A 13,018-nucleotide genomic window follows, 5' to 3' on the forward strand; every position below is an offset into this window, starting at 1 on the left:
ACAACGTTTGGAATGCCATAAAAGTTTGTTTGTGTCTGAAATAAAATACACTCTTTTTATTAATTGAGAAGCTGACTGAGACTGAAATGATTTTACCAGGGAGGACCTGGTTGGTGGCAGCGGATTAGTGGTATACGGGTCAATAGTCCGTGAGATGACTGGGGGCTCCGTACGAACGCCACAGTCAGTGCCTCTAGTTTTGGTGTGATGTGGGGAAGAAAGGAATTGCTTCATGGAAATCACAATGTGGGGCAGAATACTGGTGTCATGGACTAGCTGGATGCAGAGAAATGGTGGGAGGCACCAGCTGGGAAACCCCCAAAGGAAGCCCCAGGGAAAGGCTCAGAGCGAGGGGCTTGATGGTGGGACGAGGGCGACGAGTGTTCAGAGACAGAAGAGGGAGCAGAGAAGGAGGAGGTGTCAGAAGCTGAAGAGGGAACAGGGTTTGCTGAGCAGGAAGAGGCTGTGGCAGAGAGCAGACCAGACTTGGAGGCTGAAGCGGAGGCCAGTCAGGGATGATGGGTACTGTAGTATTACATCTGGAGGGCCACAGGTTCCCCAGCCTGAGTTAGTGGAATGTTTTAATATTCAGAATCAAATTCTGGCATCCTCATTTATGCGCCGTGGTTTCAGTGTGGCTGCTCATAAGGTAGAGGACAAGAGTACTGTAAAAATATGCACTAACGTTTTAAGAGTCTGGATGATGGGAAGCACCTGACTCTTAATCTATACCCATGTTAAATGAAGAAGTGCTGCTCTTGCTCTTTCCTGCTCTTCCATACCCCAAAAGACATCTATCCTATACATTTTTATTTGAAGGTAATTCCTAGTGTATGTAAGGGAATCCCACCTTGCCCAATAACTATGCTTAGAATTGTAGCCTTAAAGGCACATCTGCATAATGCATTTCAGGGACTTGATATAATTTTGCAGCACCCAAATGATCCATATAGCTCATGTGTGTGCCTGAGGCTTTAGCTTGTTCTGCTTATTTGTAGATACAGCTGTTGGAGGTTATGGTTGGTGTCATGACAATATAATGAACATGGCCAATGCAGTCTTTGGTGGCTCACACCAAAATGCCTCTACACTGTGAAGCTAAAATAGTTAATGGTTTTGATATACACCCACATACCTTATAAAAGCGGATACCAGGAGACCATTCAGAAAGATAAAATCAGACACTTACTGCTGGATACACATGCCCAATCTGTGCTGTTCTTCCAATATGGATTTCATCTTCATCTTCCTCTTCTGTAGTTTTCCTGTACACAGGATTATCAAAGTTCATGCTTTTCGTGTTTTTCCGTTTCCAGTTCCTCCAGATGAGATACCCTCCCATGCACAACAAGCCAATCACCACTAGGGGGGTAAAAGAGAGAAGGGAATAAGCATATATGGTTGCCACAAGGGAGACTATAGTTCTCAAATTGGCTCTCCATGGGTGTTTCCATTCTTAATTCTTTATATCGGTTGTTAGCCGCCCTGAGCCTGGTCTTGGCTGGGGAGGGCAGGGTATTATTATTATTATTATTATTATTATTATTATTATTATTATTAATAATAGTGCCAGTTCAGGTCCACAAAATGGAAGTGAACAGGAAAACTCACTCTTTAAATATAGTAAAAACATGCGTACCAACAGGAACCACAATTCCAATAATGGCAGCCATCACAGTTGATCCGAAACCTTGCCCACTGTTGGCATCTGCAACCAGAGAAGATTCAATCAAACAACAATTCATGGACAGCACCAGCAAATGCACCAGAATATACAGAACCCAGCTTTTCTAGAAACAGAATTATGTTGCTGTTAAAGTACAGAGAAATCACTGCTGTAGCCATAATCCTCTATGTAGCGCAGCAAGTTTCAAAGCTAGAAAAAGGCACACCAAGTTGGTGGGGGGATGAATTCTGTGGATTAATTTATGGATATAAATTGAGGGTTTTAGAGAATATTTAGGCCCACCTGAGCTAGATTCTACTCCAATGAGGGAGCAGGTGGAGATGCTGCCAGACTTTGCAGGTATAGCCAATTTAATAGATCTCACTAGGCATGGGCAGGCCCCTGTAACGGCCACGCTGATTCAGTGATTCATTAGACTGTCTGCTTAGAGGCCTTTGTGTCTGCATGGTGTGCACTAGTGGAATAAGTGAAAAGGCAGAAAATTATATGAAAATTTACTTTGCCATGTGTGTTTGGAAGTCGCAGGGTAACAGACCGTTGTGTGTTTTCATACAAGAATGGATGCAGATAACTCTTGAAGCCATTCATGCATGTGAACTAGCTTTCAAAATACAATGGGAAAGGCAAATGGGAGCTCCATCTCAGAGCTGAGAAACAAGGAACACCTAATATCTGCCAGGCATTTGCTTCTTTATGCAAATGGAGACTTTGGATTCAGACACACCACCATCTGCTGATGTTTTCCAGGGCCTGCAAGGAAGAGCAATTCCTGTGTGGTGATTTCTTGGGGCTCATTGGCTTGGTTCAAAACTGGCTTTTTTCCATATTGTACATTGGAGTTTCTACTTTCAGTGTGACAGGCTCTCACAAAACTGTGAAGACTGTAAACCACTGGTTCCAAAAGCATTTGTTCACACTTAAAATATCACTAAGTGCCAAGTAAGGAACCTCTGGTGCCTCTTATTTTTTTATAAGAAAGAACTTAAAAGGCCAATTGTTATCTGAAGAGAATCCTGATGGCACACAAGGCTATTAACAAGAGACATTAGCTTGCTAATAAGGAAATAATGTTGCTAATAAGTACTACCACACCCACCAATGTTTTAATAGGCACATGGCCTCATTGGTTTGGCTTGCAGCCTGAGGTAAAAAAGAAGTTGGGAACGAATTTCAGTATTCACTCTGAGTTTTGCTATGGAAACAAATCAGGTATGTATTAACATCTGGAGGACCACAGGTTCTTCACTCCTGAGGCAGATCTTCCATTTAAATTAATTAATTAAAAAATTGCTCCTATTACCATAGAACAGACTATGGTACCCACAGGAAAACAAGGTTCTTGAAAAAACTCCTGAAACTAGATTCTTTACTGTGGTGATGAGAGTTTATATTAAACTGATAGGAATTTTATTAAATAAAGTGGGTGGGAATAGACAAGAGATTCCCAATTTTACTTCTGCAGGGAGATGTGCAATGCCAACTACAGTGGTGCCTCGCAAGACGAAAATAATCCGTTCCGCGAGTCTCTTCGTCTAGCGGTTTTTTCGTCTTGCGAAGCAACCCTATTAGCGGCTTAGCGGATAACGCTATTAGCGGTTTAGTGGCTATTAAAGGCTTAGCGGCTTAGCGGCTAAAAGGCTATTAGCGGCTTAGCGGCTTAGAAAAAGGGGGGGAAGCAAAAAAAATCGCAAGACTCTCAAGACGTTTTCGTCTTGCGAAGCAAGCCCATAGGGAAATTCGTCTTGCGAAGCGCATCGAAAAACGGAAAACCCTTTCGTCTAGCGGGTTTTTTGTCTTGCGAGGCATTCGTCTTGTGGGGCACCACTGTACTTCAACCAAACTGCAACATTACTAGCCTAACTGTCCAAGTTATGAGCCTTGGAGAATCAGAATGAAGAATGGTTCAAAGCCACTTTGCTTACAGTGTTGGGAGAGGTTGCTGTTTCCTGTTGTTGTTATCTTAGAGTCTGCCAGACTGGATGTGGTTGTGGGTGAATGTAGGCTTGTAGTGCCCAGGAAGATGCGCGATGTGGTCTCTTGGCCTTCTGTACTATCGTTACTGTTGTTGCCAGTTGTAATGGTGGTGGTAGTAGTAGTCATAACAACCGTAGTGATGGCAGTAAAATTGGACAAGTGAGTTGTAGCAGTAGCAACAGTAGTAGCAGGAGTAGTAGGCACACTAGTTGAGGTAGTTGGAAGCTCTGAAAACATAAGCGATATACAGTCACCTCAACAGCTACACAGAACAGCTTCATTTTCTCCAGAAGGCAGGGAATTATTTCACATTATTTCACATAGAAGCTAATTGGAAATCTAGTTTAAGAGATGGCACTCAAGTACTCCTGGCTTAGAATACTGCATGCAATCTTGCCCAAGAAATCTAATTCACTTATTTAAGGATTTGTTGTTTTACTGAACTGTTTCCAAGATCTTTCACAATAAGAGAAGCCACCCTCCCACCTTCCAATTCTACAGCTGGGGATAAAGGACATACAACATGAACCCTCTCCAATCATAATTGTCTCCACCCATCCCAGTTCACTGATGAATGAAGTTCAGTGTCTCTAGGGATATAGCGGAGCTGGAGAACAGAGAGGAAAAAATGTCAGCTATCAACTCATCCTACATCTGAACGGAAACGACTGAGGGGAAAACCAAAAAGTGTATATAATGCCATGAAAAGTGTAGAATAAAAACAATGAACATAACATGTTTATTCACAGAGTTCTGAAAAGCAGAAATGGTGGAGTGTCTATTAAAAGCAGAAGAGGATTTGCCCTAAACAGTGTGCGGGAAGGTTCACAGAGTAAAGGCTAATGCTTTTTACCTTTATAGCACTTTTTCATGTCGGGACCCAACCACATATTATCAGGGCAAACACAGGTATACTTGGGAGAATGTGAAGAGATTTGGGGTGCAGGAAGACATAGGTATTCACAACCTCCATTTGGCAGAGAACTGAGCTCACAAGCATCTGGAGCTAAATGTGGGAAGAGAAAATGAAAAAGGTCAATTAAACATTCTTGTCAGTGCTTTTTTTTCCCTAGAAAAAATGGTGCTGGAACTCACCACGCAAGGGAGGGCTCTCAGATCCTGCCAGAGCATTGCACCTTCTTCCCTAAGCCAGACAGAAGTTTCCCGGACTTTGGGAAGGAGGCATGAGGCCTCTAACAAGATCCTGCAGCCCTCCTAATATCAAGGTAGTAGAAGATTATTGTTTCTTTAATCCATAACTAGTTACACTGCTTCTAAAGACTGCTTCTAAAAGCTCTCTTGGATGAGATGGATTTTCTAGATTCAATTCAATTGAAATTTAGTTCTGGGTTTGGCCTCCATGTCTGTGTTCTGGTAACCTGTAGGTTAGATTTCTGCAATGCATTGTATGTGGTGCTATCTTTGAATATGGTTTGAAAACTGCAGCTGGTGCAGAACTGAGCAGCCAGATTGTTAATTGGAAGTAGGAAGTTTTATCATACAACACTTATCCTGACCCAAGAGAACTGGCTGCCAATTAATTTCCAGGCTCAATTCAAAGTTCTGGTTTTGACCTATAAAGCCCTATGCAGCTCAGGACCCCAATACCATAGGGACCAACATTTCCCCCACAAGATCCAATTCAGACTTGGTGTTCATCATCTGAGGTCTTTCTTCATGTGCCTCCTCCAACACAAGGTCACCAGAGATATGTGTCTAGTGCCATCACTATCAGTCTTTAGGCACCAGGTGAAGATGTTCCTATTCACCTACACATCTTGCTCTTAATTGGTGTTCACCTTTTAGTTGAGAAGGATAGGATGTGCCCCTTTTATGAACACTTTTTGATGATATATATATTTTTAATCTTCAAATGTATTTTAAAATTGGTATTTTAAAAATTGTAATGACTGTAATAAATAAAGACTATTAGTACTTCAGAACTGAATGGTCCTCATACCCCAGTCTTCCTCAAACTTGTTATCCTCCAGATGTTGGATGACAGCTCTCATCATCTCTAATCTTTGGCCATGCTGGCAGGGGCTGATGGGAGTTGTATCCCATAACATCTGAAGGGCACCTGGTTGGAGAAGGCTATTTTTTCCTGTACTGATTCAATGACTGGATTTACTAATTATCACCATTCAGTGAACCAGAGACAGCTACATAAGCACTCGGGACTGTTTAAGCTTCAAAGACCAATGGCCTTACCTTTAGGTTGCTTTAGCTCATGAAAGACTACAATATCATGAGGGTTATTGAGGTTCTCTGCTAAAATGGAGATGTCCAGACCATTCAGCCTATTGGCACTGAAGATTGCTTCATTCTCCAGATCAGTCCAGAATACCCTATCCTGCAAGAACAGAGATCACAGGAGCCTTTTGAGAGTGCATCAATAACTTTAGCATTTTTAACAACCAACTCATACACAATACTTTCTAAATAAAAAGAAATGAGGTCTTTTCTGAGTATTGTGAGGCAGGGGAGGCACACTTCAGGCTTGCCAGATCTACATTGTGTTTTAGCAGAACCTCAAGATCCAACAGCTGGAGCCAAGTATGAAAAACATGTAAAGAACATGTTGCCTCTGAACAGCTGCTGAGCAGAGAGAGTTGTTCTGAGTGCCAGAACTGAGCTCATAGGGCCAGATTTCACTAATCTGGTGTACAAGTGGAAGCCAGCACAAGGACCCCTGCTAGTGCAACAGGGCTTCCCCCCTCCCCCAAAATGCCCCTTATGCTTCTCCCCAAATCTGCTCTGGAAGGTTAGCAGAACCCTCAGGATAGCACATGGGGAGGCAGGTAGATCATTCTGTCTGGCCAGCAGAATAACTGTGCCAATGAAATGATGGTCTGTGTGCAACATGGAACTGCACCAATGCTCCTTTTAGATAAAAAAATCTACTTCTGCTTACACCCTTATTTCATCATCTCAGCAGTATCATTTGGGGAGGGAGTCATTTCATTGCTGCTACCGTTAAAAAATTGGGAGTCAGAAATTTTTGCTAACGTACTGCAGATCTCAGGGATCTCTACCAGTAGATCCTAATCTACCTTACGACCACCCCTGTTGTAAGATGCCATACAGCCCATTGAAATGGATGGTGCCCAATACATTTTAGGCCCATAGACTTAACCATTATGCGATTTAAGTGACTGGGTCCTTCATTGCAGAATTAACATAAGCCATTTCAATCAGTGTCCAAATGACATTCGCCTCCAACTACTGGCTAGAGTTTAAAAATGGCACCGTTTGCACACCAGTTCCCACCTCCATTCCACCCTCTTTATGCTGCCACTTGAAGTAGGTCCCTTCCTCTTGCTGCCTAGGGTGGCCACCTTCTTCTTTAAAAGGAAAGAGCTTCAGTCCCATGGAGCAGTGACTTTAGCTTGACATTTGGGCTTTGAAAATTCTACAGGGCCTTTTGGAAAATGTTATCGCTTGTGTATGTGTTATGCATATCACATTAACTTTTTATTATATAGTTGTGGGGGACCTGCCTATATAACAGGAAACAACAGTGACAATACACACATTTATATTTCTGTTTCAATGGAGAAGAGTAACAGGACAAAGAGGACAACATTTTTCTCCTTTTCACTCTTTCTCCATACCCCAATCCAACAAATGAGATTCATTCATGGAGGAAGGCTTTCTTATCGCACGTATTACTTGCTGGATCCGACACAAATTGGAGGTGCATCCAAGTGTGGCTGCTCCTTATTTGCCCTGCCTTTTCCCCACTGGGATGAACATTTGGACATACATCTCCATTTACCTTCAGATGCGCATCTTATCAAAGCAACACAGTGCCTCAGAGACACCACTCACAATTTAAGATGCACATCCAATTTATCCTTGTAATTCCTGATGCACAAAATCACAAGCAGATGGAAGTCCAGTAAGGGGATAGGCTGGAAGCCTCCAGCCAGGGTTTGTTTTGATTTTTGCACTGTTCCTGGTAATGGTAGGCAATCTATAAACAATGCAGCAATACCAAGTGCTGGAAAATTCAGGCTGATTAGCAATCAGTGCCCAGAATTAGACTGTGAAGAAGTGAAAGGTGTGAAGAAGGTAACTTCCCTGCTTTCTTTGTGAAAGGAAAATTTTACTTTGAATTTATCCTTCACTTTCAGAGACAAATCCCCCCTCCCATATTATATTCTGCAAAAAAGCAAAGAAGGTGATGTCTGTATAATCAGGTTATGATGATACTTCCTCTGACATAACCCTAACAGTTATGCAGACGTGCCTGGCCTACTTATCAGCAGTCCAGCTTGTGCTCTGAGCTGCATTTCTCTGACTTGTGGTCAGAATGGTTCATGAATAGGATTTCAGGGGATTTATTAGAAAGTGGAGTGATCCCTGGCATCCCAGCAAAAATGGCATCCCAGGCTAATCTTCTTTCTCTGTCCGAACGTGTGGCCTGCCAATTTCTTAAAGGAGAACTCTGTAGCTTGAGATAGGCTGTAGAGATATACGATTCAAGAGGAAGCAAAACAACTTTGCCTCGCTATTCGACAGTGACACACACTTAGTGGCAACTCCTACATGTTGAGGAGATGAGATAACAGAACAGAGAAGATATGAAAGCCTACCATTCAATAAGGAGCTGCATTTCATTGTAGAACGGTGAAGATAGCAGCGAAATGGAAAAATTACATGGTAAAGCTGAATGGGAGAAGTGAAAATGGAAACTTGGGGGAGTTAGGATTTAGGGGTTTTCGTTTTTTCTAACACGACTGGTGATATTGGCATAATACTTTTGTTATCAAATCCCTTGGCTTCTCTGGCTGCCAATACATTTGATAATAATATATTTAGGTTTAATTCAGAGACCTGCACATTGTGGCAACTGAGGGTGGAATTCAATGCCACACAATTCAGTTTGCCAGATGGAACAATCCCCCCTCTCCTCTCCCACATGCTGTTCTGCGGGTTCTTTCCCACACACACCCCAAGCCAGTGCCGGATTAAACCATGTAGAGGCCCCTAAGCAGTCAAAATCTTAGCGGAGGGGGGGGGCTCACAAATTATTTCTTAATATGTTTTTGATTTCACCAACCAACCATTTTAATAAATCAATATTGTTACACAATATTATTTTGATCTGTTGTTAAAAGGTGTGGAGCCCATAGACCAGTGCCCACTGTGCCTATCTGGTAATCCAGCACTGCCCCAAGCCAATTGTTGGGGTGGGAGGCCACACAGAGGAAAGTCCTTCTGCAGGGCTTATGCTAACAGGACTAGGTAGGTGAATCCGGGCCAGAAACTCTACATTTTGGAGAAGGAAGCAGTAACCCTGAGTGCTGCACTCAGTGTAAATTATAGAATTTGAGGAAGCCACACTCTTAAATTCACTTAATTAGACTGTGGCTTCATGTTTATCTTTATGTGAGCTGCCTTGTCTGTGCTTTGTAGGGCAGCATAGAAATTCTTAACTAACTAAAGATGGCCCTAATTAAACAGTAATGAATCCATTCTGCGTGTACGTGTGTTGTTTAGCATTTTCCATCCCTACCAGAGAAAAAGTTTCAGCCACAACTTTTGACCAGTTCTGATGCGAGAAAGGAAAAAAGAAAGATGTGACCTCTTATTACATAACTATTACTGAGCCCAATTCATTTCAAACTGAGGTCTTCTGCAGGGACACTCTTGAACTTCAGTCCTAGTCTCTTCTCATTGTTGCAAATCAATGCTAAGGTCTCCTCCTTTTTTTCTTTAATTCTGATGTTGACTCATTCCTTTCTTTGGTGCTACTCTCACCCACAACACAACACACACATCCCTGTACTTCTTGAATGGGAAATATGGCTTGTACCTCATCTCATGTTCAACCATTGTTGAGCCATATGCTCATAGTGCCTCTCATTGCTCCCTTGACTTAGATAACTGACTGGCTAGTGTTGGTCTCCCCTCCACATCTCATACCTCAAAGACTGCTAATCCAAACGGATGGCTGAGGTCATCCACAGAAGAGATGAGAACTTTCCTGTTGCTGCCATTGAAATCTACGCTTGAAAGCAAGTGCAACTTGGAGTCTACCCAGTAGAGGCGCTGATTTAACAAATCTGAAGAGCAAACACATCAAGGCAGAATTATATCTAGGTACATTTGCCTGTTTGACACTTACTACTGTTACTGCTTCAGAATTTTGGGAAACCGTAAATAAGCCATTTCTGCAAATAACGAATTGAGGACAGAACCTGAAAGTGAGTTCATGTGCTACAGGTGGAATTTCTTAATAATCTCAGTGTATTCGACTACCACGCACCATAGGGTGGGGAACCTTTTTCAACGTCTGAGAAATGGACCCAGAACTGGCTCATCCTGCATGCGACATTTCTGACAGGTGTGTGGGGCCACCCACCAGTCAGTCACCTGACATCAGGTGATTGAAAGTTCAAGCTGAAACAGGAACAGGCTTAACTCCAGGCTTAGTGCTGTAGTCCCTCAATACTAAGATCAGAGACAGAAGCCTGCGCTTGCTCTTTCAAATGCACCAGGCAGAGACTAACATCTCTCTGATCTTAGCACTGCGGGATCAGAGCACTAAGATCAGAAATAAATCTCTGCTGCTGCTGCTGCCATTTACCATCAGAGAGCAAGCAGAGGCTTATTAGCAATGTGATGCATAGAACTGAGATGGAGATCCCTTATCATATGATGTCCAGTGTGGAGGTAGGCTAAGTGAGCATGGTTTGCCCCAAACGGCCTTGTGGGTCACATTTAGAGATCCACAGACTCACAGGTCATCCCGCCCCCATCATTGAGTGGTGGTGTCTGGACCTAGATTAATTCTCTGTTCATTTATGCTTCATACAAGGAAGAGTCAGGCCTGCATAGAAGCCAAATAACTACAGGAACAATGTTGGAATGAGGCAACCCTTTGCCATACTGCCCTCACTTTTTGGGCTGACTTTTCTCTGCACTTTTGGATTGTGGGGGAGGATCCAAACAGAGAATCTGAATAAATTCATAGACATATTATCTGAACTCTATTAACATCAACAGTTGGCATTTTTTAATCATATCTTATTTTTAGTCTACAACATTAACTACCTATATGGTTCGTTTGGCTAAATGGCTTACCAACTTACTTGCTAATCTTGTTCCAAAAACATCTCCTATGCAATTCAGGTAAGGGCCAAACTAGACAATACTTGGCGGGGGGTAGTCTCCTGCCTTTTCTTCTTTTTTTTTAAAAAAACTGTAGAGCAGCTGTGCGAGGATGCTAATTTCAGCAGGGGAAAGGGGGAATGGCAGCAACGAACTTTTCCTTTCTGCTATTTGTTTGCTTGAGACCCGCCCCTGCTTCCTCAAGTATTTCCCCCCCCCCTTTGCATAGGGAGAAAAATGGGAGGAGAGGGTTGTATCAATTCCTCTGTAAGTGGAGAAACAGGTGAGAGGTGATTCTGAGTGGAAAAATAGCAGGAAGGAAGACCAGTTAGCCTCTTCCTCCCACCTACCCTTTTCTGCTCCCAAGTACAGAATTTGATGATGCTTCTCAGTTTTTTGAAAACATGTATTGTCTAATTTGGCCTTATAGAAAGGTTTTGAAGGAGGCTTTGAAGGGAGCAGAAATTGCTGAATCAACAGGAGAAATTCAGGAGGAGCTGTGTCAGCAAACCTTTTGATTAGATTGAATGGACTATCCATATATATATAAGTGAGTGGTGAAAAAACCCACCTGAGACTAATACAATTATTCCCCCCCCCCCTGCTTAGTTAGCTTTAAAAACTACAGATATGAGGAGTCTGTGGGAAGGGCTGTTGCTCAGTGGTAGAGCATTTATTCTGAATGCAAAAGGAAGATCCCTGGTTCAGTCTTTGGCATCTCTAGGTGGGCCTCAGAAAGACTATCTGAAATCCAATGCGAAGTCACTGTAGACAACACTGTGTTTGCTTGGCCAATGGTCTGGCTGGGTATGCGACAGCTTCCTATGTTCCTATTTCCAGGAACATTGGTAATTTACAATGATCTGGTCCCATTTATGCACCTTGCAGAAAAATCCTAATCATGTCTACTCAGAAGTCAGTCCTATTGAAATTCAACAGGGTTTCGTCCCAGGCAAATGGGTTTAGGATTGTAGCCTTACCTAGTGTGATGCCATTGGGCCATTCAATGTTGTCCATCACAAGCACTTGCCGATCTACGCCGTTCAAGCCAGACTTCTCAATTTTTGCTACGTCACCCCAGTCAGACCAATACATGAATCTATCGGAGAAGGGCAGAGAAAGTAGATGAGAGAAGGCCATGTGCTATGACAAAGCTCACACAATTACTGAACTGAGTTGTCTTTAAAAATGTGGTGCTAATTTTGAGTTGCTGCAGACTGCTTCTGAAAACTTAAACTATTTCAGATGATTGGGTTCTGTAAGGAGGATTAATTTGGCTGAGAATGGTCCTACATTCATGTAGTAGTTCTCATGAACTCTAGGTTAACCACAGAGCAGCAAGTCAACCAATGGCTGCCTAACACAAATATCTAGCGATGTAGCTGTGTGATGAGCCTCTGACTATAAAGACTGATTTGGCATAAATGCACTGAGGAAGAAAGCCATTTGCAGCATTCTTCATATCACTTCAGCAGAATTGGGAGATAGAGTTGATGAATTCATAAAACAGAACCAGACTAGAATGGGCCAATCTGGGTTCTAAAAAGAACTATAAAGATGGGAAGAATACAAAAGGACATCTGATCCAATTTCCTGTTCTGAGGAAGGATCCCACACCCTCTAATGTTCCTAACACTCCACAAACTCCAATCCCTTGGTTAATCATGAAGAAACGTATGAATCAGTCCTGCTGATACTGTCATTTTAAAATCATTCCGCCTAGCAATCAGACTTCTGTATGCTGTAATGCACTGATTATCTTAGCAAAGTGCCCTAGACAATAAACTCTGATTGCATTGCATTCTACAGTCTGGCAAGCCAGAAGGACCAAGGCAAAGCAGGGAATATGCTCAGCAATATATGACATGAGTGTTCCCTCTTTTACACCTACCCCCTTGTTGGATCCACCACAATGGCTCTGGGCTCACTTAAGTTAGTACTGAAAAGTGTCCTCCTCTTACTCCCATCAGCTGTGGCGACAGAAATGGTCTTGTTTCCTGAATCTGTCCAGTAGATGTTCTTGTGAACCCAATCCATTGCCAGGCCTTCAGGAGAGTTCAAGTGGCTATCAATTAGGACCATTTGCTCAGCTGTGTCGCTGGCTTTGTCTATGTAGGCACTGCAGAGAGGAGACTAAAATTATCACTGTATTTATTCAGGGAGGTGGAGGAAAGGCCACCTTTATGCAGGAGGAAAGGAAAAGAGTTGCAAACAAGGCACAAAACTTCACCATTAGGA

At 42.7% G+C, this 13,018-nt stretch overlaps 1 protein-coding gene across 4 annotated transcripts in view; it reads right to left on the reverse strand.

Moving 5' to 3' along the window:
• LRP8 (LDL receptor related protein 8) overlaps window positions 1-13,018 on the reverse strand; it is a 200,977-nt gene that overhangs the window by 6,580 nt on the left and 181,379 nt on the right. For all 4 annotated transcript variants that reach the window (XM_081195384.1, XM_081195382.1, XM_081195381.1 and 1 more), the window contains 8 exons: window positions 12,672-12,899; window positions 11,761-11,879; window positions 9,593-9,732; window positions 5,873-6,014; window positions 4,515-4,667; window positions 3,610-3,888; window positions 1,640-1,708; window positions 1,190-1,362 (listed from right to left, as the gene is read on the reverse strand). In XM_081195384.1, the coding sequence (XP_081051510.1) occupies window positions 1,190-1,362; window positions 1,640-1,708; window positions 3,610-3,888; window positions 4,515-4,667; window positions 5,873-6,014; window positions 9,593-9,732; window positions 11,761-11,879; window positions 12,672-12,899 (1,303 nt within the window). The remainder of the gene's footprint in view (window positions 1-1,189; window positions 1,363-1,639; window positions 1,709-3,609; window positions 3,889-4,514; window positions 4,668-5,872; window positions 6,015-9,592; window positions 9,733-11,760; window positions 11,880-12,671; window positions 12,900-13,018) is intronic.

The sequence above is a fragment of the Podarcis bocagei genome (assembly GCF_964188305.1).
Source record: "Podarcis bocagei genome assembly, chromosome: 5".
NCBI classification, from domain to species: Eukaryota; Metazoa; Chordata; class Lepidosauria; order Squamata; family Lacertidae; genus Podarcis; species Podarcis bocagei.